Below are 21,401 nucleotides of genomic sequence, written 5' to 3' on the forward strand. Positions count from 1 at the left end.
TATCATTTTTCCATTGGTTTAAAAAAAAAAAAAAGCTTTTTAGCGGCACCTGACTGGCTCAGTAAGAGGAGTATCCTACTCTTGATCTTAGGGTCATGAGTTCTAGCCCCATGTTGGGTGTGGAGCCTACTTTAAAAAAAAATTAAGGGTTGCCTGGGTGGCTCAGTCAGTTAAGGGTCAAACTCTAGATTTCAGCTCAGGTCATGATCTCGTGATTTGTGAGTTTGGACCCCGCATCAGGCTCTGTTGCTGACAGTGTGGAGCCTGCTTGGGATTTTCTCTTTCTCCCTCTCCCTCTCTCCCTCTCCCTCTCTCCCTCTCCCTCTCCCTCTCCCTCTCCCTCTCCCTCTCTCCCTCTCTCCCTCTCTCCCTCTCTCCCTCTCCCTCTCCCCCTCTCCCTCTCCCTCTCCCTCTCCCTCTCCCTCTCCCTCTCCCTCTCCCTGCCTCTCCCCCATGCATGCTCACTCTCATATTCTCTCCCTCTCTCTTTCTCTCTCTCAAATAAACTTTAAATTTTAAAGAGTTTTTCAGAAATTCAGTTATGAGAACATGTCAAAGTTTCATTTCAGTCTTGCTGCCAGGGAGGAGAATTAACCAGGCCAATTCAAAGAGTGGTCAGATAAGCAAGAAGAGAATACCTGGTTAAAGATTTTCAGACTCTTGACGCTGAGCAGGTAGATAACTGCATTTGGAAGAGTGTTCTTAAACTTGTTAAAATTCATCCAAAATGGATTAAGCTCTTTACCAGGACTGTTCGTTTCTTCCCAGAAGTTCATAAAAATACCATGCAAAAAGTTCTGTTCTAGTGTTCGGGCCATATTTTTCTTTACACCACACTTTATTTACAACCAAACCTATTTCTTTAAGTCCTGCCTTCATGCCTTTGCTCATTTATTGCCCTCACTTGGGATGCAAATATCTTATTTCCACTTCTCACCTACCTAATTCTTTAAGGACTAGGATTTATCTTTTTTTTTTTTTTTGTAAGTTTGTTTATTTATTTTGAGAGCTAGAGAGAGAATACAAGCAGAGGAGGGACAGAGAAAGGGAGACTCCAAATCCCAAGCCAGCTCTGTGCTGTTAGCACAGAGCGTGATGCAGGGCTTGAACTCAAGAAGTATGAGATCATGACCTGAGCCAAGATCGAGTCAGACACTTAACTGACTGAGCCACCAGATGCCTCTAGGCTTTATCTTTTCCATTCAGTTAAGTCTTTGGCTTCAACCTTCAGTGATTTCAATATATTAAATTTTTCTTATAACTTATATAAGGAGTTCCATGAAATTGGAACTTGAAACAGTACACTGGACAAAATAAATTTATAAGAGGATCTCAGTGTACCAAAAATGTATAAACAACTGAAAGAAATGACTTTTTTCACTGTACTCTCTGAAATTAATATATAGTTATAAATATTACAGCTTCTATGCTATTTGAGTTTGTTCATCTGTAATACAGAGATTCAAGTTGATAGCTACTGTTCCACTCAGCTCTGAGATGCTGTGATTTTTAAAAAAAATTTTTTAATGTTTATTTATTTTTAATATGAAATTTATTGTCAAATTGGTTTCCATATAACACCCAGTGCTCATCCCAACAGGTGCCCTCCTCAGTACCCATCACCCACTCTCCCCTCCCTCCCACCCCCCATCAACCCTCAGTTCTCAGTTTTTAAGAGTCTCTTATGTTTTGGCTTCCTGTTTATTTATTTTTGAGAGGCAGACAGAGCATGAGCAGGGGAGGGAGGGAGAGAGAGAGAGAGAGAGAGACCCAGAGAGAGAGAGAGAGAGAGAGAGAGAGAGACCCAGAATCCAAAGCAGGCTCCAGGCTCTGAGCTGTCAGCCCAGAGCCCAGTGCAGGGCTTGAACTCACAAACCATGAGATCATCACCTGAAGTGAAGTAGGATGCTTAACTGACTGAGCCACCCAGGTACCCCTGAGATATTGTGATTTAATTACAAATTTTGTTCACCTTTCTAAAATTGAAGGGGTCTTTTGGGAGAAAGTGATTTATATGAATTAACATTTATATAATCAATAAACAAAAGCTTTCCATAGTGTTAGCATATGGGAGTACCCAATCACTCATTCCTCCTTCTACTTCAGCAATTGATAAATACATCTAGAGAACCAGTGAGAATGAAAACTTTCACTTTATTGAATATAAAACCAGATGAGACTGCATGGGTGCAACCTGCATATTAAATGACAATTCTACTTTATCTCAGAATATTTGCCAGCAGATTTGAGCCAGTTCAGCCTTGCCTTCACAAGCTGAGAATTTGGAGCAGAGACTTATGTAATCAGTAGTTTTGTTCTGTTTCGGAATGCAGCCAAGTTCTGTTAAGGTGGCATCTGCAAGGGGGTGGAGAGAGGGACAGAAGTTTTCCCTCAGCATGAAATTGATGTTGGAATCTTCCTCTTTCATAGATCACAGTGATAATGGGAGGAGAGGAGGAGTTTCCCCTTGCAAAGGGAATTTGTGAATTGGTGCCACTTTTCTTTTCTTAGCTTCTGTAATTTTGCAGAAACATCCAGAATCATTGGCTGCGTAGGTTTTTATAGTTGAAACTTCTTTATGTATGAAGCAGCTATAGTATTTAATTATCTGAAGTCCTCAGATTTCAAATACAGGAATTTTCTCTCTGCCTACTCCTCCCTTAACCCACCTCATAATAAAGCCAGCCTTGGACAGGAAGGTAAGAGTATCCATATGAGCTGTGTTGATAGGAACCTCTTCTATGTTACTATTTTTTTTATAAAATTTTTTTAATGTTTATTTTTGAGAGAGAGACAGAGCGTGAGCGGGGAGGGGCAGAGAGAGAGGGAGACACAGAATGTGAAGCAGGCTCCAGGCTCTGAGCTGTCAGCACAGAGCCTGACATGGGGCTCAAACTCGTGAACCGTGAGATCATGACCTGAGCCTAAGTCAGATGCTTAACTGAGCCACGCAGGCGCCCCACTCTTCTATGTTTTAAATCACTGATGCTTATGGGACTTTTTTTAAAACCACCAATGGATAGAGCTACGTCTCTTTCTCTTCTGGCTTCTTGGCTGAGTTACTATACACACAGTACCAAACAAGTGGAGAAATTCTTAAAGGTGCAAGTAAAAGGTGACAAAAAAGTAAAGTATAAGGGCACCTGGGTGACTCAGTCGTTAAGCATCTGACTTCAACTCAGGTCATGATCTTACAGTTCTTGAGTTTGAACCCCCCATGAGGCTGTCTGCTGTCTGTGTGGAGCCAGCTTCCCATCCTCTGTCTCCCTCTTTTTGCTCTTCCCCTGCTTTTTCACATTCTCTGTCTCAAAAATAAATAAACATCAAAAAAAATTTTTTTTGATATAGGTTTTTATGTGATAGCTTTGAAAAGCAGCAAATGTTCTTACCGTGTTTTTTAGCATGATCCACTATCTTAGATATTCATTAATGGTTTCTTCTCTTGACCACCTAACTAACTGACATTTTTCTAAGGGACAATAGTAAACCATATCTTTTTCTTAGAGTGCCTAAGAGTACTGAATGAGGTGCTTAGTATTTCCTGGTTGATTTTATTCACTCAGCCTTTGATTTTCAAGACTGAAGAATCCTATTTTTTTAATTAGTTCCCTAGGCAAATGACTGCAAAATTAGTGATTTTTTTTTGGAAGAAAAGAAACACAAAAAAAACAAGTCTGTGTATGTATTTGTTTTTATGTTTTATTCATTCACTGTCTAGTTTAGGGTACTAAAAATTCTGGTCTTCCTCAAAGTATCAAAGATTGGTTAGGACGTTTACCATATGGACTCTTCATGTTTGGACCATTGAATTTGTACTCTGTTCTATGTACCAAGGTTTTTGCATTTATGATGATTGGAAGAAGGGGATACCAAGACTTATAATAATTAATAAGCCAATTATTATTTATTTACTATTTTGTGTTGGAGTACATATATAAGTACTCATTTTCAAAAAACTGAAATCACAATAGAAAAACCTGACATAGGACTATCTGAAAAGTTCTGTTTCCTGAACAGTGTTTAACTCCTTCCTGCAAATTATTTCATGCTAAGACTGACGTACTTATGACTGGCACAAATAAAGCTGTTTGCCTCTTCTCGAAATCTTTCAGGACTAGGTCAACATAGTTTGGGGAGTTATCTGGAAAAACCAAGGTGTGAGTGTCAGTGAAACAATAATGCATATAAAGGGACTGTGCTCTTTTTATTAATTAATTAGGCCTTTATAATCATGGTTTTGAGGCATAGTTCTGTGTTTACTTAAAATCTGTGATCTTTGTGCTTATTCAAATTTAGATCCGTTCCCTTACATAAATGACCTGGATGGCAAGTTACCGTTCCTTCTTTTTCTAGAGTCTAGACCTAGAATCTCCATTATGGTAACAACTAGGCACAGGTGGCTATCTAAATTTAAATTTAATTAATTAAAGTTAAATAAAATAGAAAAGTCATTCCCTCAGGCACACTAGTCACATTTCAGGTGCTCAGTAGCTACATGCGGCTAGTGGCTACTACATTTTAACAGCACAAAAGAACATTTTTATCATTGCAGCAAGGGTTAGTACTGGTCTAAGCCATGTGGAGGGACTGTAAAGTTGTGCAGAGGAGAGATCTGTTTAATTTTTTTTTTTTTTAACGTTTATTTATTTTTGAGACAGAGAGAGACAGAGCGTGAACAGGGGAGGGGCAGAGAGAGAGGGAGACAGAGAATCCGAAACAGGCTCCAGGCTCTGAGCTGTCAGCACAGAGCCCGACGCGGGGCTCGAACTCACAGACCGCGAGATCATGACCTGAGCCGAAGTCGGACACTTAACCGACCGAGCCACCCAGGCGCCCCGAGAGATCTGTTTAGATCTAATTCCACTTTCTCAGTAAATAGAAGAACAGATCCCCCAAGTTGTGCCCTTAAGTCTAAGCTAGTCTTTTATTGAGACTTATGGAAAAGAAATAAGAAAGAATGAAGTGCAAAAAGCATTAAGATTCATACCAGGAGCAGCAGGCAGCATTGTAACTGAAGGGAATGATCAAGCCTTTTCGGTGGAAAATAGTAGTAACTGGTGAGATATCTTAAGAGTAGATTTGTAGTTCAAAAACTGGAAATGAAATTTGAATTAAGCTGTTTCTCCCCTGGTAAAGTAAAAAATCTCTAAAGGTAGATAAAACAATTTTCTGTTATCTTAAGAGTTCGGAGTCCAATCAGGAAAAACAGACAACCAGGACAGTAATTTCAAGAAGAAAGACTTTAATAGAGTAATTTATTACTCTTAATTTATTATTAAGGTTGTTAGAAGGGCTAGAAAAGGAAAAGAAGGGGATATGAGGTCAAAAGATTAACAGCTTCAGAAAAGCACTTACAGTCTGGGCTGGAGGAGCAAAAGAGAAGACAGTATTACTGAGTCCAGGATCACTGTTTACTTGAAAACTAGATTTATATTTGGCTTTTTTCTCTTTTTTTCTGTGGTCTCATTTTCATCACAATAAATAAGCTTTTTATTTTCTTTATATAGTAATAACATCTGAAACTTGGACAGCATGAAATCCATTCTTTTGTGGTATCAAACTATATCCAGAGAGATAGGATAGTTTGTAAAAGGAAATGAGAGACTCTTAATGGCTGGGTTTGGGCTTGACAGTTGGTTAGGACCTGGGTGAGAAGCAGCTTTGGACAACTTCAGTTTGTAAGGTTTAAGGGTAGGCAATACTAGGAATCATAAGGTTTTTTGTTTTTAAAGTTGATTTACTTATTTTGAGAGAGAGTGAACACAAGCAGGGGAGGGGCAGAGAGAGAAAATCCCAAGCATGCTCCCCACCGTCAGTGTGGAGCCCACTGCGGGGCTTGAACCCACAAACTGCGAGATCATGACCTGAGCCAAAACCCAAGAGTTGCCCAGGCTCCCCAGAATCATAAGGTTAATTAATCTAGTGTAAGGGCTAAACTCAATGGATTTTGAAAGTGGTTGGAGTCAGGTGAAGTTTGTAATGGTCCCTGCCCTTTAGAGCATTATTATTGTGTAACTGGTGTATCACTCAGCAATTACATTCAACTACAAATAAGAGACTCCCCCATATAGTGGCCTAAACACATAAGGATTTATTCCCTCATATATACATGGCCCAGAGTTGGGCAGTTCAGAGCTAGTCTGGTGTCTCCATGCATCGAGTACCCAGGTTCATGTCTTTCTGCTGCACCACCTTCAGCAAGTGACTTCACTCTCATGCTGACTTTGGGCTTGCAATTGGAACAAAAGTGGTCGGAATAAAAGGCCTCTTGCAGCTGAGTCAACTTTCCTTTTTGGAAGTCTTCCAAGAGATTCCACAGTCCCTTTTCTTTAAATCTTATTAGAAACAATTCTGTGTTTAAAGCTAGATGCTAAGGAAGTGGAGAAATTTGTCTTTTATTATAGGATGGCAATCAAGGTTCTATTTTTTTTTTTTTGGCCTTTTTTGGATAAAATATTCTGTTGACCTTTAATTTCATCTATTATTGATGAATTGCCTATATTTTTAATATTAGTAGTTCTCTATAGTTTATATATCTTAACTCTTCATGGACTACCTTCAAGTAATATTATACTATCTCACATATATAAGAACATTACAGTACTATTACTTCCACTGTACATGTTATAAACCCCATGTATTAGGGTTCTCCAGAGAAGTGGAAACCCCATGTATTAAGGTTCTTATTTTTATATATCCTATTTGTATATAAGGAGATTTATTAGAAGGAAGTGGCTGTCATGAATTTAGAGACTGAGAAGTCTGAAGATCTGTAGTCAGCAAGCTCTGGACCCAGGAGAGCTGATGTTCCAGTTCCAGTTCAAGTCCTAAGGCTGAGAAATAGGAAAGCTGATAATGTAATTTCCAGTTCAAGTCCCAAGTCAGGAGAAGACTTATATCCCAGCTCAAAGACAGGCAAGCAGGCAGAGAGAGAGAGAGAGAAAGTTTGATACACAAAACTAACAATCACACCCTCCATACATTTTTATTATTTTTTTCTTTAAACCTTCTTTTATCTTCTAAGAAGTTATGTAACTAGATTTCCATCTGGTATTATTTCCTTCTGCGTGTTCTTTTAACACTTTTTGTAGTACTGGTCTGCTGTCTGAATTCTTTTATTTTCTGAAAGCTATTAAGATTTTTCTTTATCTCTGCTTTTCATGAATTTGATGATATGCTTTGGTGTGGTTTTCCTCATATTCCTTCTCTTTGAGGTTCATTGAAACTAACGTGTCTGCATTTGTAATTTTGTATCAACTTTGGGAAAATTGTAGCCTTTATTTTTCAACTATTTCTTGTCTGCCTTCTCTCCCCTTTTTTCTGAGTCAATTAAACATGTATTATGTTTCTTGATATTCATATCCCACAACTCAGGCTATTTTGAGGGGATTGACAAGGGGTATTTTTTTCTCTTTGTATTTCATTTTGTATAGCTTTCTATTCTATTTTAAAGCTCACATTTTTTCCCCCTGCAATTTGTAATCTCCTGTCAGTCCCACCTTTTGTGTTTTTCAGTTTAGAAATTGTACTTTTCGGGGCACCTGGGTGGCTTAGTTGAAGCATCTGACTCTTGATTTTGGCACAGGTCATGATCTCATGGTTCATGGGGTCAAGCCCCATGTCAGCAGAAGCCTGCTTGGGATTCTTTCCCTCTCCCTCTCTCCCTGCCCCTCCCCTGCTTGTGCACATATCATGTGCACGCTGTCTCTCTCTCAAAATAAATAAACATTTTTAAAAAATTGTACTTTTCATCTGTAGAACTTTGATTTGGATCTTGAGCTTTTCTTATTGTGTTCTCCCTCTACCTCCTTGAGTATATTTATTACAGCAGTTTTATCATCCTTGAGGTATAATCTTGTCTAACACTTCTGCACTATATCTATTGATTATTTTCTTCAGTATAAATTGTATTTTCCTGCTTCTTTGCTTCCAGGTAATTTTTATTGGATACTAGATTTTGTGACTTTACATAGTTGGACGCTGGACTTTTTGTATTCCTTTAAATATTTTTTGACTTTAGTCTGGTACCAAGTTCCTTGGAGTTGGTTTGTCCCTTTTAATCTAATCATTATTAGAGTGGTTCCAGAACAGCCTTTAGTTTAGGGCTAGTATCCTTACTACTGAACCAATACCCTAATGATTCCACTTGATACCCTATCTGTTAGGACGACTTTCCACTCTGTCTGGCTCATTGTAATCTTTGAGGATGTTCTACCTATTCCTTTCTAGTATTTCTTACCTTGGATACCATAGTTTAATCACACACCTGCATAAATAGTACTCAGCCAGAAATTTGAGAGGACTCCTCTGTAGCTCCCTTCCTGGAAAATTCATACTCCTTGCTTCCAAACTCTGTTTCCTCAACTCAGCAAGACTAATGGATTTTGGGTACTTCCTTCCAGCACTGAGACCTGAAAGTCCCAGGCCGTATCCTTAGGCATTTGCAGAGTTTTTCTCATAAGGATCACCGTCTTGTGCTGCTTATTGTCCAACGTCTAAAAACTATTGCTTAGCATATTCTCTTCATTGTTCTAATTAAGGCAAGAGAGTAACCCTGGTCCCTCTTATTCCATTATGGCCTGAAGAAGTCTTAACCATAATCCTCTCTGTTACAACTACTGGAGGAATCTATCTTGACAAGAGAGGAAGAGGCAAAACGTTTAATTTGAAAGTTTGTCACATATCTTTCCCCACCCTAGCCTATTGAAAATAATTCAAAGAGTGCCTGGGTGGCTCAGTTGGTTAAGCATCTGACTTCAGCTCAGGTCATGATCTCACGGTTTATGAGTTTAAGCCCTGCATTGGGCTCTCTGCTGTCAGCATGGAGCCCACTTTGGATCCTCTGTCCCCTTCTCTTTCTGCAACACCCCCCCCCCCCAACTGTGCTGTCTCTGTCTCTCTGCAAATAAATAAACTTAAAAAAAAATTTAAAAAATTGAGGGACATCTGACTAGCTTAGTCATAGAGCATGCAACTCTTCAACCTCAGGGTTGTGAGTTCAAGCCCCACATTGGGCATGGAGCCTTCTTAAAAAACATTTTTAAATAAAATAAATGAATGAATAATTAAAAAAACATTTTAAAAACCTGACTCCTCAAATTGGACATTATTATGATATATTAGGATATTTGGTAATATTTAAATGTATTTCTTTTGCTTAGTCATGTATGTAAGTCACCTACTCTGTGAAGTAGGTGAAGCCATTAATTTTAAAGCCAAAATATAGTATATGCAAGTGATTAAGTGATTATCAAATTTGTAGTTACAATGTTATCCTAAAACTCTGAAGTAGAAACCAATTTGTTATAAAAGTATACCTGCACTTACCATATGACCCAAGAATTCCATTACTAGGTATTTACCTAAGAGAAATGAAAGCAGATACCCATACAAAGACTTGAAGTGAATATTTATAGTAGCTTTATCCATAGGCCCTCAACTGGAAATAATCTAAATGCTTATCCACATGGATAAATAGAACACTACTGACCAGTTAAAAGGAATACATTACTAGTATGCAGAATAACATGGATGAGTTTCAAAAGTATGCTCAGTAAAAGAAGCCAGAACAAAAGAATCTATATGAAATTATTTAAAAGGCAACCAGCTAATGTACAGAGATAGGAATAGAGATATGATTGCCTAAGGTGGGTAAGTGTTGAGTGCAAAGGGGACATAAGGAAACTTTGTAGAATGATGGGACTGTTTTGTATCTTGATTGATATGTTGGTTGCACAGGTATATATACATTTGGGTTGTTTTTTTTTTTTAAGTTTTTATTTATTTTGAGAGAGAGAGAGAGAGAACATGAGCAGGGGAGCAGCACAGAGAGAGAGGGAGAGAGAGAATCCCAAGCAGGCTCTGTACTGTCAGCACAGAGCCTGATGCAGGGCTCAAACCCATGAACCGTGAGATCATGACCTGAGCTGAAACCAAGAGTAGGATGCTTGTTGACTGAGCCACCCAGGTGCTCCTATATACATTTGTTAAAACTCGCCAAACTGTGTTCTTGAAAATATATTCAGTCATTTTATTGTATGAAAATTATACCTCAAAAAATTGACTAAAAAAAACCCTGGTAAGTGAGCTTAATCACTTAACTTAGAAATATTGTCTGAAATCTGACATATTTAAATAATTATAAACATGTATACATAGAACATAAAAAAACATTTATATAACAAATATTAGCAATTTGGATTCTGATGCTTTTCTAAAATGCAGAGGTGTTTTCAACCTTTTACTTCTTTAAGGTATGAAATGAAAAGGTTAAGTTAGAAATTCTTTGTATTTGGCTATAAAAAGGAAGAAGTTAATACATTTAAAAGTTAATCTTTTAAAATTGACTTAAAACCTTTTTTTTCCAGAAATCTTCCTGCCAAATCTGTGGAAGAAGCTTTACGTCACCGACAAGAATATGATGAAATGGTGGCTGAGGCTAAAAAACGAGGTATAAATTTAACTCCAATCGGTGTATTTAATTTACTGATGTCAGTAGGAAGCTAACCTGTTGGTTAATTTCAACAGGAAGGTGGATGATGGGATTGATCAAATTCATCTTTTTTTTATTTTATTTTATTTTTTTTAATTTTTTTTTTTTAACGTTTATTTTTGAGACAGAGAGAGACAGAGCATGAACGGGGGAGGGTCAGAGAGAGAGGGAGACACAGAATCTGAAACAGGCTCCAGGCTCTGAGCAGTCAGCACAGAGCCCGACACGGGGCTCGAACTCATGGACCGCGAGATCGTGACCTGAGCTGAAGTCGGACGCTTAACCAACTGAACCACCCAGGCGCCCCCAAATTCATCTTTAAGATAATGCTGTTTTCTTATTTTTTTAACTAAATCTGTTCTCAAAAATGTCTTACTTTTCTGCCAGTACTTTAACTGAGGAGAAAGGCAGCAGACTATCTATGAGGGTTCTTGGACAACGATTATTTTAACTTATGAATGGCAACGATATGAATTTATTTCATGAAATTCACTTCTTTTATAGTTTTTAAGCTTTTGGTATTTTATAATTTTAATAATTTGTAACACCTTCCTGTATGACTTTGAGAATATGATTTGAAATTAGAATTTGCTTTTGTGACTTAATGTAGTCTTTCTAGAATCCCAGTTGTGTCATTTGGACAGGCACATGAATGTATACTGTGGTGTATAAATTCACACCTTTAGGGGCACGCGGGTGGCTCATTCGGTTGAGCTTCCGACTTAAGCTCCGGGCATGATCTCACAGTTTGTGGGTTGGAGTCCTGCCTCAGGCTCTGTGCTGACAGCTCGGAGCTTGGAGCCTGCTTCAGATTCTGTGTCTCCCTCTCTCTCTGCCCTTCCCCGCTCGTGCTCTGTCTCTGTCTCTCAAAAATAAATAAAAATGTTTAAAAAAATTAAAAATAAATTCACACCTTTATTTATTCATTCTCTCCTCCAGCCAAAAAGTAGAACATAAGGATAATTTAACAGTATTTATTTGCTAAGCACTGTTAGTTCAGGGTACATTTTTAGAAAAGATATTATACAGCCATAAGTATTTTTAGATATGTGCCTTTTAGCAGCTGATTTTTTTCTTTGACCTTAAGTTAATGGAATACTATAATATACTGTAATAGGATACAGTTCTATTTAATGGCACTATTTTGGAAATGAGGTTAATTTTTTAATGTTATAAGAAACCTATAAGGCAGTTATATCTTTGTAAAAGCCCTAATCATTTATACATTGGATAAATTTATTTTATTTGAAATATTCCCAACATACCCAACACATTTTAATTGACTCTGAACTTTGACCTCACTAGTTGATTAATATTTAAGAGAGTTATTGATAAATACACAATCCTACAATGTGATATGATAGAAATAACATTAAATTGGGAAATCAGAGGGTAACAGCTTTAATCCTATTTGATACTACTTGGATATGATGGTAAATAAACCTAATGTTAGTTTCCTCAAATCTGTGAAGTGCGGGATTCAGGTTGACTGGATTTAGGCTTTCAAGTGTTCTGTCCACACTTTTGTTTTAAAAGCAGTGAAACTCTCTCCAAAGAAAAGTTATATAGAATATGAATGCATATGACAAGGTAAAGAAAGTAGAGCTGGTTACTTGGCCTCCCACTTGCCCCTGAAGATAATTTCTGAGGCATTTGTGAAACACAATTAGTAAACATTTTGGCTAGCTGATCTCTGAAGTTCTAACTGGTTCTAAAATTATATATAACTATAAACAAATAAATATACAAAACATCATATATAATTATATATTATATTAATATGCTCATATATTAATATAGTATATATAATATGCTAAAACATACATTATATATTAATATGACATGTTATATATAATTTTATAAAATTAGAATTGTAACATAATATATAACATAGTAAAGTATATACATAATTTATAATTTTTTTAAATGTTTTTTTATTTTTGAGAGATAGTGTGTGAGCAGGGGAGGGGCAGAGTGAGAGGGAGACACAGAATCCCAAGCAGGGTCCAGGTTCTAAGCTGTCAGCACAGAGCCTCATGGGGGGCCTGAACCTACAAACTGCGAGATCATGACCTGAGCCAAAGTCGGATGCTCAACTGAGTCACCCAGGTTCCCCTACATAATTATCTTATATATTTTGTGTACCACTTCTTTTTTTGAGGCATCTCTTGTTTCAGAATTGTGATTTCTGATTTTTGTTATGTATATTATAACAATATATATAATTACAACAAATACAAATAATTGTGTGTTATATATATAATTATGTATATATTGATCACTTCTTTTTTTCAGGCATCTCTTGTTTCAGAATTATGACTTCTGACTTTCAGAGGGGTGTTGTATATGTGTATATATTAGGGTTTTTTAATTTCAATCTAATTAGTAAAGCAAGACATCATGCTAGACAGGGTTAAGTGTAATAATGTCACTGGCAGAATTATTTTTTAATGTCATGTGCTTTTATCTAAGGAAATTCATAAATCCCTTCCTTATATGAAAAAAAGGGTATTGGTTAATTGCTCACAGTTGTTTAGGTTTTACATAGTTAATTCATGACAAATTTTGGTTTGTTTATTAAGTATAAATAGAATATGTGACATAGTAATCTATTTTTCTGGCCCTTTGTTCTGTTTACCTAAAAAAAAATTTTTTTTGCATTTATTTATTTTTGAGAGACAGAGACAGAGCACAAGTAGGGGAGGGGGCAGAGAGAAGGAGACACAGAATTTGAGGCAGGCTCCAGGCTCCAGGCTCCAGGCTCCCAGCACAGAGCCCAACGCGGGGCTCAAACTCACAAACAGTGAGATCATGACCTGAGCCGAAGTCGGATGCCCAACCGACTGAGCCACCCAGGCGCCCTGAGTTCCATTTACTTTTTTAGAAGAGGAGATGTAGGGGCACCTGGGTGGCTCAGTCAGAAGAGCATGTGACTTGATCTTGGGGTTGTGAGTTTGGGGCCCACATTGGGCACAGAGATTACTAAAAATGAAAACAATAAGCTAAAAAAGAAACAAACTTAGAATAGGAGGTGTTACTTTAAAATTACATTAATCAAGTTTATTTTCTTTCTATTTTTCCCCTGCTTCGTTTATTCCCTCTTTCCCCTTCTTCCTTCCCTCCTTTCTTCTTTCCTTCTTGTTATCAGAATATTCTTTATGAGAAAGCTTATATTTTAGACTTAGGTAGAAGGAAAAGGGCATCATGATCTAGCTTTTTTGTATTGAAATAATTTTTACTTGTTTAAAACAGAAATTAAAGAAGCCTATAAAAGGAAAAAAATAATGAAAGAACGATTTAAACAGGAAGAAAATATCGCAAGTGCAATGGTAATTTGGATCAATGAAATACTGCCCAATTGGGAAGTAATGTAAGTAAGCAGACTTTTCCTCAATTCAAGTCTGTCTCCAAAGATCTCATGTTTCTAGTTCTCTATTTTTAGTATTTCCAACATGTGTCTTATGCTTTGGCTAAATTATACCTATGTATAAATTTTATACATCCCTCAATCTCTTAATACCTACTTCCCTTACTGACCACCCTTTCTATGCCTGTCAGAATCTTACCTTTCCTTTGAGGATATTCATCTGAAATGCTAGTTGATCCATGAAAATTTAATTTCCTCAGTTACCATATTTTCTTAATTCTAACATATCTGCTGCAAGGTACATTATTGATGTAATAGCAGGTTTTGCAAAGAAAATACTAAATCTGTAATTCATTGTAAGATGCATTTGTTAAATGTTAAATATTAAAGTGATTTTTAATATACCTCTCTCATAATCATAAATACGCTATATATGATCTTTCCTTTTTCTAATGTCCCATTATACTTTGAGACTAATATACTTCTTGCTTTACTTTGCCTTTTATTTTCCGATAATATTTTTGTATATGCCTTATATTCCCTCTAGACTGGAGGGTAGGAGATGTGTTCTGCAGTGTAGGATACGCATTGGGAATTTGTTGAATATTGATACATTGTGACAGGTATCAAATTAGGCTCTTTACATAAGTAATCACATTTGATTCTTACAACCTTTACTCCCATTTATCTTATAGAGAAGCTCAAGGTTAGGTTAAGTGATTTGCCCAAGGTTATACAATTAATGAATAGTTAAACCAGATTTGAACTCCCGTCCATCTGACTCTAAAGCCCACTCTCTTTCAGCAGACACACTGCCTCTCAAAGACAAGGGCCTTACCCATAATAAATACCTTGTGATTTTTTTTTTTGGTACTGAGTTGACAGAAGATTTTTATGTTCCTTTATCCTGTTTTTCATGACTGTCCACCTATTTCTGATTCTCTCATTGTACCCTATAAGTGGCAGCTGTAGAAGGCAGCTCCCTTTAAATTACTATTGTCCTTCTGTAGGGTACCATATATTTTTTAGACTTCTGTTGCCTACAAGCATGAACCTCACGGAAAGAATGCATCACATGCTTAACTATGTTCTTAAAAATCATTCAGTCACTTGGCCATAGACTAGCTAAACCATCATGCAACTAGTGTTTTTGGTATAAAAAGTAACTGTGTCCTTTTTTCTCCCCCTTTAATTCTAGGCGTAGTACAAGAAGAGTTCGAGAATTGTGGTGGCAGGGATTGCCCCCTAGTGTTCGTGGGAAAGTTTGGAGTCTAGCTGTAGGAAATGAACTAAATATCACTCCTGGTTTGTATTCTATATTCAGTTACTCCCACACATGAAAACAGCCATCTCCAGAATTATAAAACAGATTAGTAGATTGGCCATTTAAAAAGGCATTACCATATATAATGTCATTTTAGAGCATGTTTCATTCCCACTCTCTCCAAAACCTGGTATGATTTAATGAGTAAGTTATTATATAAATAAGGTTTGTGGGTTTTCCTTTAGTTTACAACCATCAGTAATATTTTTGACATCCAGATATTTTCACTGCAGGTAACTTCTAGGATTCTAGGTAGTGGTGGATATAGAAGTATATACAAAGAAAAATAGTGTAATTGTGGAAAGGTTTCCCTTTGTTAAAAAAAATATATATATATTGATAGAAGCCTAGAAATTTCTTTTCCTACATCTCTACCCAAACCAGTCCTTTTGGATTTTTTTATTTGAAAATTTCCAAATTTAAAAAACAAAATAAGACTCGCAAGGAACTGTTTTATTTTCTTATGTTTCTTAAAACCTTAAAGGATAGAAGTGAAAGGTAAAGTGGTTTCGATGCAGCAAAAAATATAAAATTAGGATAATATCAAATAGAGGAAAATGTTAAATAGTTAATAATAAAAGGTACTAAATAGGTCTGAGTGATAACGTGGACAGTGGCACCATAGAAAGACTTGGGGGCTCTGGTATAATAACGGAAATAATATATTGTTACTGTTACTTTAAAATTTTTATATATCAATTTTTTTTAAGTCAAGCAATAGTAAGGTACAAACTGTATGCTTCTTCCCTCTCTTCTACCCAAACTCCTGCTTTTGATCCTACCAGATCTTTTTTCTGTGCTCGTAAAAAAAGTGTGCCTCAACATACAATTTTTTTAAATTTTTTTTTACATTTATTTATTTTTTGAAAGACATAGACAGAGCACAAGTTGGGGAGGGGCAGAGAGAGGAGTCACATAATCCGAAGCAGGCTCCAGGCTCCAAGCTGTCAGCACAGAGCCCAACGCGGGACTCGAACTCACAAACCGTGAGATCATGACCTGAGCCGAAGTCAGACGCTTAACCGACTGAGCCACCCAGGTGCCCCGAAATATGATAATTTTTAAAGCTTCTCTTTTTCTTTTCTTTTTATTCCCACAAAAAGGAATTTATGCCATCAGCTTATTCTGTGGCTTATTTTTTTCACACTTTAATCTGTCTTGAGCACTATATATAAGTGTACCTTATACATACTGTAGCTGCACTGTAGTCCACAGTTTGGTTGTACTGTGACTTACTTAATCATTTTCTTAGTGATAGCCAAATCAATGACATGTATGTTAAAAGAGCAATCAAGGTACTGTTTCTTACCTCTCAAAAGTGATTAAAATGAATGAGAATTACCGACATAGGGGATGACTGATAATACTATAGAAACATTTATTAAAAGCCTCAAAAAATAACCTTTGACCTATTTATTCTAGTTCTAAACAATAAGAACATTATCAGGATTGAGTGCAAAAGCTTTTCTACAATGATGCCCATTGTAGCAAATCAGTGTTGTATATATAACTGGACAGATTAATAACAAAAATCTAAATATTTATCTTTAGTCTTCATAGTGATGCCAACTTTGAGTGGCATGATTGTGAATGATTTTTAGCACTGATTTTCACAAATATCCCATAATGAAGATGTTATTTTAACCAGACCTTTTTTTTTTTAATTTAAAAATAGAATTTAAAGAAAGAATTAAGTGGGGTACCTGCTGGCTTAGTCAGTAGAGCATGCAACTCTTGATCTTGGGGTCATGAGTTCAAGCCCCACGTTGGGGATAGAGTTTACATTAACAATCAATCAATAAATATTTTTTTAATTTAGCTTAGAAAAGGTTAGAGTCTACCTGACCTAACTGTTCCCCCCAAATAAAACAAAGGTTTGTTTTGCTCTCTGTGCTTGAAACAGATTAAAAGGAAATAATTTTACATTATTGTCAGAACTTTCAGTTAGATAATTAAAATCCTTGATATTAAGGATTGTTGGACATATTATAATTGTTTAAAGTCTTAAGACTCGGTTTTGTATACAGTTGAGGTGATAAAGTATTGGTGGCTATTTGAAATTTGGTTTTCAGTTTTGTTGAGAACTTTGGCTTTAGAATGTTAAGTATCTGATAGCTTCTACATTAAAATATTGGCTAGGTGGTATTAAACTTTTGTGATACTGTAATCAAAAAGTTCTTTTTTAAGCTCAAAATATAGTTAATAACATAACTAGGTTATTTACTTTCACAGTAATTTTAGATTTTCTCTACTAAATAATTATATATTCAGGAATAGAATAGGTAATCATTCTTTTTCTTTAGTGGTAGGAAGGAAGCTAAATTTCAGTTGAAGTAAATTTACTTTTGATAACTTTGTTTACTTTTAATGGCTCTAATAGTTTGAGTTTTTACCTGTTGCATTTGTTTTGATCATGAAATTTATAACCCCTGGAGAATAGTAAGTAAGAATAAAGGCTCTAAAGTCAGTCAGATGTGGTTCAAATCTTGGTTCCACTATATATTAGGTTTGTGACCTTGGGCAAATTATTTAACATCTAAGAGAATTAGTTTTCTTCATCTGTAAATGGAGGTAAGATTATTAACTATCTCAAAGGATTGTTCTAACAATTATTTGTGATAATGAAAAATATGAATATAAAATTACAGTGAAAGTGAATTTGCTGAGAGTATATGCAGACAGTATTATCATTGCCAGAAAATGAGAAAATTAAACATACACTGATCTCAAAGTATTCTCTATTCAAGTCCAATATACAACTGTAAGTCTGCTTCAGGTTCTACATTTGTAGATTCAGAGTAACATAAATAAGACCTGTGGAGTCAGGCATGGAATTGAACTGACATACAGGTCGTCTTCTTATAGATAAGCACTCTAAGTCTTCCCTGTAGAGATGTCCTTTGATGTTTTGAAATGCATTACCACATTTTTCTTATTGGATCAGTTTTGTGGCTTCCTAAGGTGATGATTTATTTGGTGAGCCTTTTTTCTTCCAAGGTAGTTTTAAAGTTTAAGTAGAATAGTGAAACTGGACCTGGCTTGGAATCAGCTTGAAACCAGAAATTGTGGACTTCAGTTTGGTACCTGATAACTGCAAAAAAAATTGTATATATAATTAAAAAATTATGTCTACCTCTTTAACCAAATTATTGATGGACTCAAATTTAGACTTTTAGAAATTTAGACTTTTTAAATTTTAAAAATTTTTTAAGTTTTATTATATTTTAGGTTTATTTAATTATTTTCGAGGTGGGGAGAGAGAGAAAGGGTGCATGAGGGGCAGAGACAAAGGGAGAGAAGGAGAATCCCAAGTAGGCTCTGCACCGTAAATGGAGAGCCTGGTGTGGGGCTCGAACTCAAGAACTGTGAAATCATGTCCTGAACTGAAGTCGAGTCAGACGCTCAACTGATTGAGTCACCCAGGCACCTGACTTTTTTTTTTTTTGGCACTTGACTTTTTTTTTTTTTTAATTTTTTTCTAAGCCATTAGTAGTAATGAAAAATAAACAGAAGGGAGAAGAGATCAAAATAGTAAGAGTCTATTTGAAATGTATGTAGTCAGTTGTTTTTTTTTTTTTAATTTTTAATGTTTATTTATTTTTTGAGAGAGAAAGAGACAGAGCAGGAGCAGGGGAGGGGCACAGAGAGGGGGAGACAGAATCCGAAACAGGCTCCAGGCTCTGAGCTGTCAGCACAGAGCCTGACGCGGGGCTCGAACTCACAAACCGTGAGATCATGACCTGAGCCGAAGTCGGACGCCCAACCGACTGAGCCACCCAGGCACCCCATATGTAGTCAGTTTTTTATAATGATCTGATTCTTGGCAATGTAAGAATACTTTTTATGGTATATACATTGGAATACTATGCAGTTGTTTAAAAAAAAAAAACTAAAGCAGATTTTATTCTACTAATGAAGAACAGCTTCGGATGTAATAAAGCAAGATGCAGATCAGTGCTGTAATATGTTGCCACACTTTTTTTTTAACAGGAAGATATATCTGTATATACATAATACATTCATATTTTCATCTTTAGAGTTCTGGTAAGCACAGTCACATCTGAGGGAAGGAAATATATTTTTCATTCTATACTGTTTTATACTACTTGAATTTTTAAAAAATTCTTAATTGAAGGGTGCCTCAGTTGGTTGAGTGTCCGACTTAGCTCTGGTCATGATCTCACAGTTCGTGAGTTCGAGCCCCATGTTGGGCTCTGTGCTGACGGCTCAGAGCCTGGAGCCTGCTTCAGATTCTGTGTCTCCCTTTCTCTCTGCCCCTCCCCTGCTCATGCTCTGTCTCTCCTTCAAAAATAAACATTAAAGAAAATTTTTTTTAATTGTTCATTGTATTGCCTTTAAACAAACTTTTTATTTAAAAAGATCAATTGGAACAAAAAAGTGTTCTTGGTATTTTGGGCAATATATAAATGTTGGTGTTTGGTAAGAAATATTTTTTGCTATTCATTTGGCATTGAAATTTTCTGTTTTTGTGTAATTTAGAATATCAGCACAGAAAGTAAAGATAATTAAAATCTGAGAATTGAGAAAAAAAACTTGTTTCTTCTGTTCTTGAAGTTGGATAAGGTCCTGTGTATGGAAGCATAGAGTGGCAGTCTCAAAAAGTGATTGGTACTTAAAATGAAAAGATACGAGTAAGATTTTTGAATGCAAGCCCTCTGACCAAACTATGTGAAGTTTAGGTAGCTTTAGATAGTAATATCATAATGGAGAACCGGTTTCAAGAGAGAAGGAAAGCAAGAACTAACGTTTATTGACAGTCTACGAGGTGTCAGGAACTTTACAAAAATTGTCTTGTTTAATCATCAGTATACCATGAGTAGGCATTCTCTTTCTCCAATTTACAGATGAAGAAAGCCAAGTTCCAGAGTGACAAAGTGACTTTCTTAAAGTCCCAAATACCACAGAGCTGGTATTTGAATCTAGGTCTGACTGACTCCAAAAATCATTTTTCTGCTATTCCATGATGATACTCCTTTAGCAAAAGTATTTCTTCCTGCCTCATACTTAAATTCTCTGTTGTAGCTATTTGGATGACGACTGTGCAGTATTGTTATTTTCTCTCTTTCCAGTTGTAGTAATAAATAGTTTTGGTAGAATCAGATACATCAGTGTGCCACACTTTTGATGCCTGCTATGTAAGGGAGACCTAAGCTATAATAAGATTTTTCTCTTTATTTTTAAGAATATAAATTAAAATATATGAATGTATTTTCCTACTATTTATTAATTTTTGTTTTGTTTTCCCCCAGAACTTTATGAAATCTTTCTCTCGAGAGCAAAAGAACGATGGAAAAGCTTTAGTGAAACAAGTTCAGAGAATGATACAGAAGGTCTGATTTTTTTTTTTTTTTAATACAAATTTCTGGGTGAAAATCCAGTCACTGAAGATACCAGTGTGATTTTTACCATGTGTCAGGAACTGTAGTAATTGCTTTACATACATTATCTTCTTTAATGTTAATAGCCCTTTAAGTAGGTGGTTATCCTGAATGGTATAAAAGGAAACTGAGGCTCAAAGTAGTTAATTTGTAAGCAGTGAATCTGTGATGTAAACCCAGGTTTTTGGACCTTGGAGCTCAGGATTTATTCACAGCAGTAAGACTAATGGGGTGAAGTATTTTTAAGCTAACTCTTAACTTAAAGATAGATGGTCTTCAGGGTGCCTAGGTGACTCAGTGGGTTAAGTGTCCAACTTCAGCTCAGGTCATGCAATCATTGTTCATGGGTTTGAGCCCCATGTCAGGCACTGTGCTGACAGCTTGGAGCCTGGAGCCTGCTTCAGTTTCTCCCTCCCTCCATCTCTCAAAAATAAACATTAAAAAATTAAAAAGATAGATGATCTTCATTCCTCACTTGTGACTTCCTGTCTCCTCACTCACTTTCACTCACTACCTAATTAATACATTATTTATAATTATTGTGCCATAGCCTTCGTTCATTTAACTTACAGACTTCATCTTTCCTTCCACTCTCATCAGTTTTTTTTCTAGTCATTTTGGAGAAAACAGGAGCACTTTTTTCCTGTTAACACTGTATATTAAATATAGGTAAGTTTAGTCAGCCATCTCTTCTCCTTGAATAATAGGGTGCTATTTGTCTGCCAGTCACTTTTCTTTCTATATTTGTTTTACTTCATAGAAAGCAAACACTTTTCTTTTGCCAGTAAAACTCTAAAAATGAGCATGGTTTAGAATAGA

The 21,401-nt window shown here is 36.1% G+C and overlaps 1 protein-coding gene across 5 annotated transcripts in view; it reads left to right on the plus strand.

Annotated features, from left to right (window-relative positions):
* TBC1D12 (TBC1 domain family member 12) overlaps positions 1-21,401 on the plus strand; it is a 98,222-nt gene that overhangs the window by 60,944 nt on the left and 15,877 nt on the right. For all 5 annotated transcript variants that reach the window (XM_049646422.1, XM_049646423.1, XM_049646425.1 and 2 more), the window contains 4 exons: positions 10,368-10,450; positions 13,745-13,862; positions 15,058-15,164; positions 20,454-20,534. In XM_049646422.1, the coding sequence (XP_049502379.1) occupies positions 10,368-10,450; positions 13,745-13,862; positions 15,058-15,164; positions 20,454-20,534 (389 nt within the window). The remainder of the gene's footprint in view (positions 1-10,367; positions 10,451-13,744; positions 13,863-15,057; positions 15,165-20,453; positions 20,535-21,401) is intronic.

Source organism: Panthera uncia, chromosome D2, assembly GCF_023721935.1.
Source record: "Panthera uncia isolate 11264 chromosome D2, Puncia_PCG_1.0, whole genome shotgun sequence".
Classification (NCBI taxonomy): Eukaryota; Metazoa; Chordata; class Mammalia; order Carnivora; family Felidae; genus Panthera; species Panthera uncia.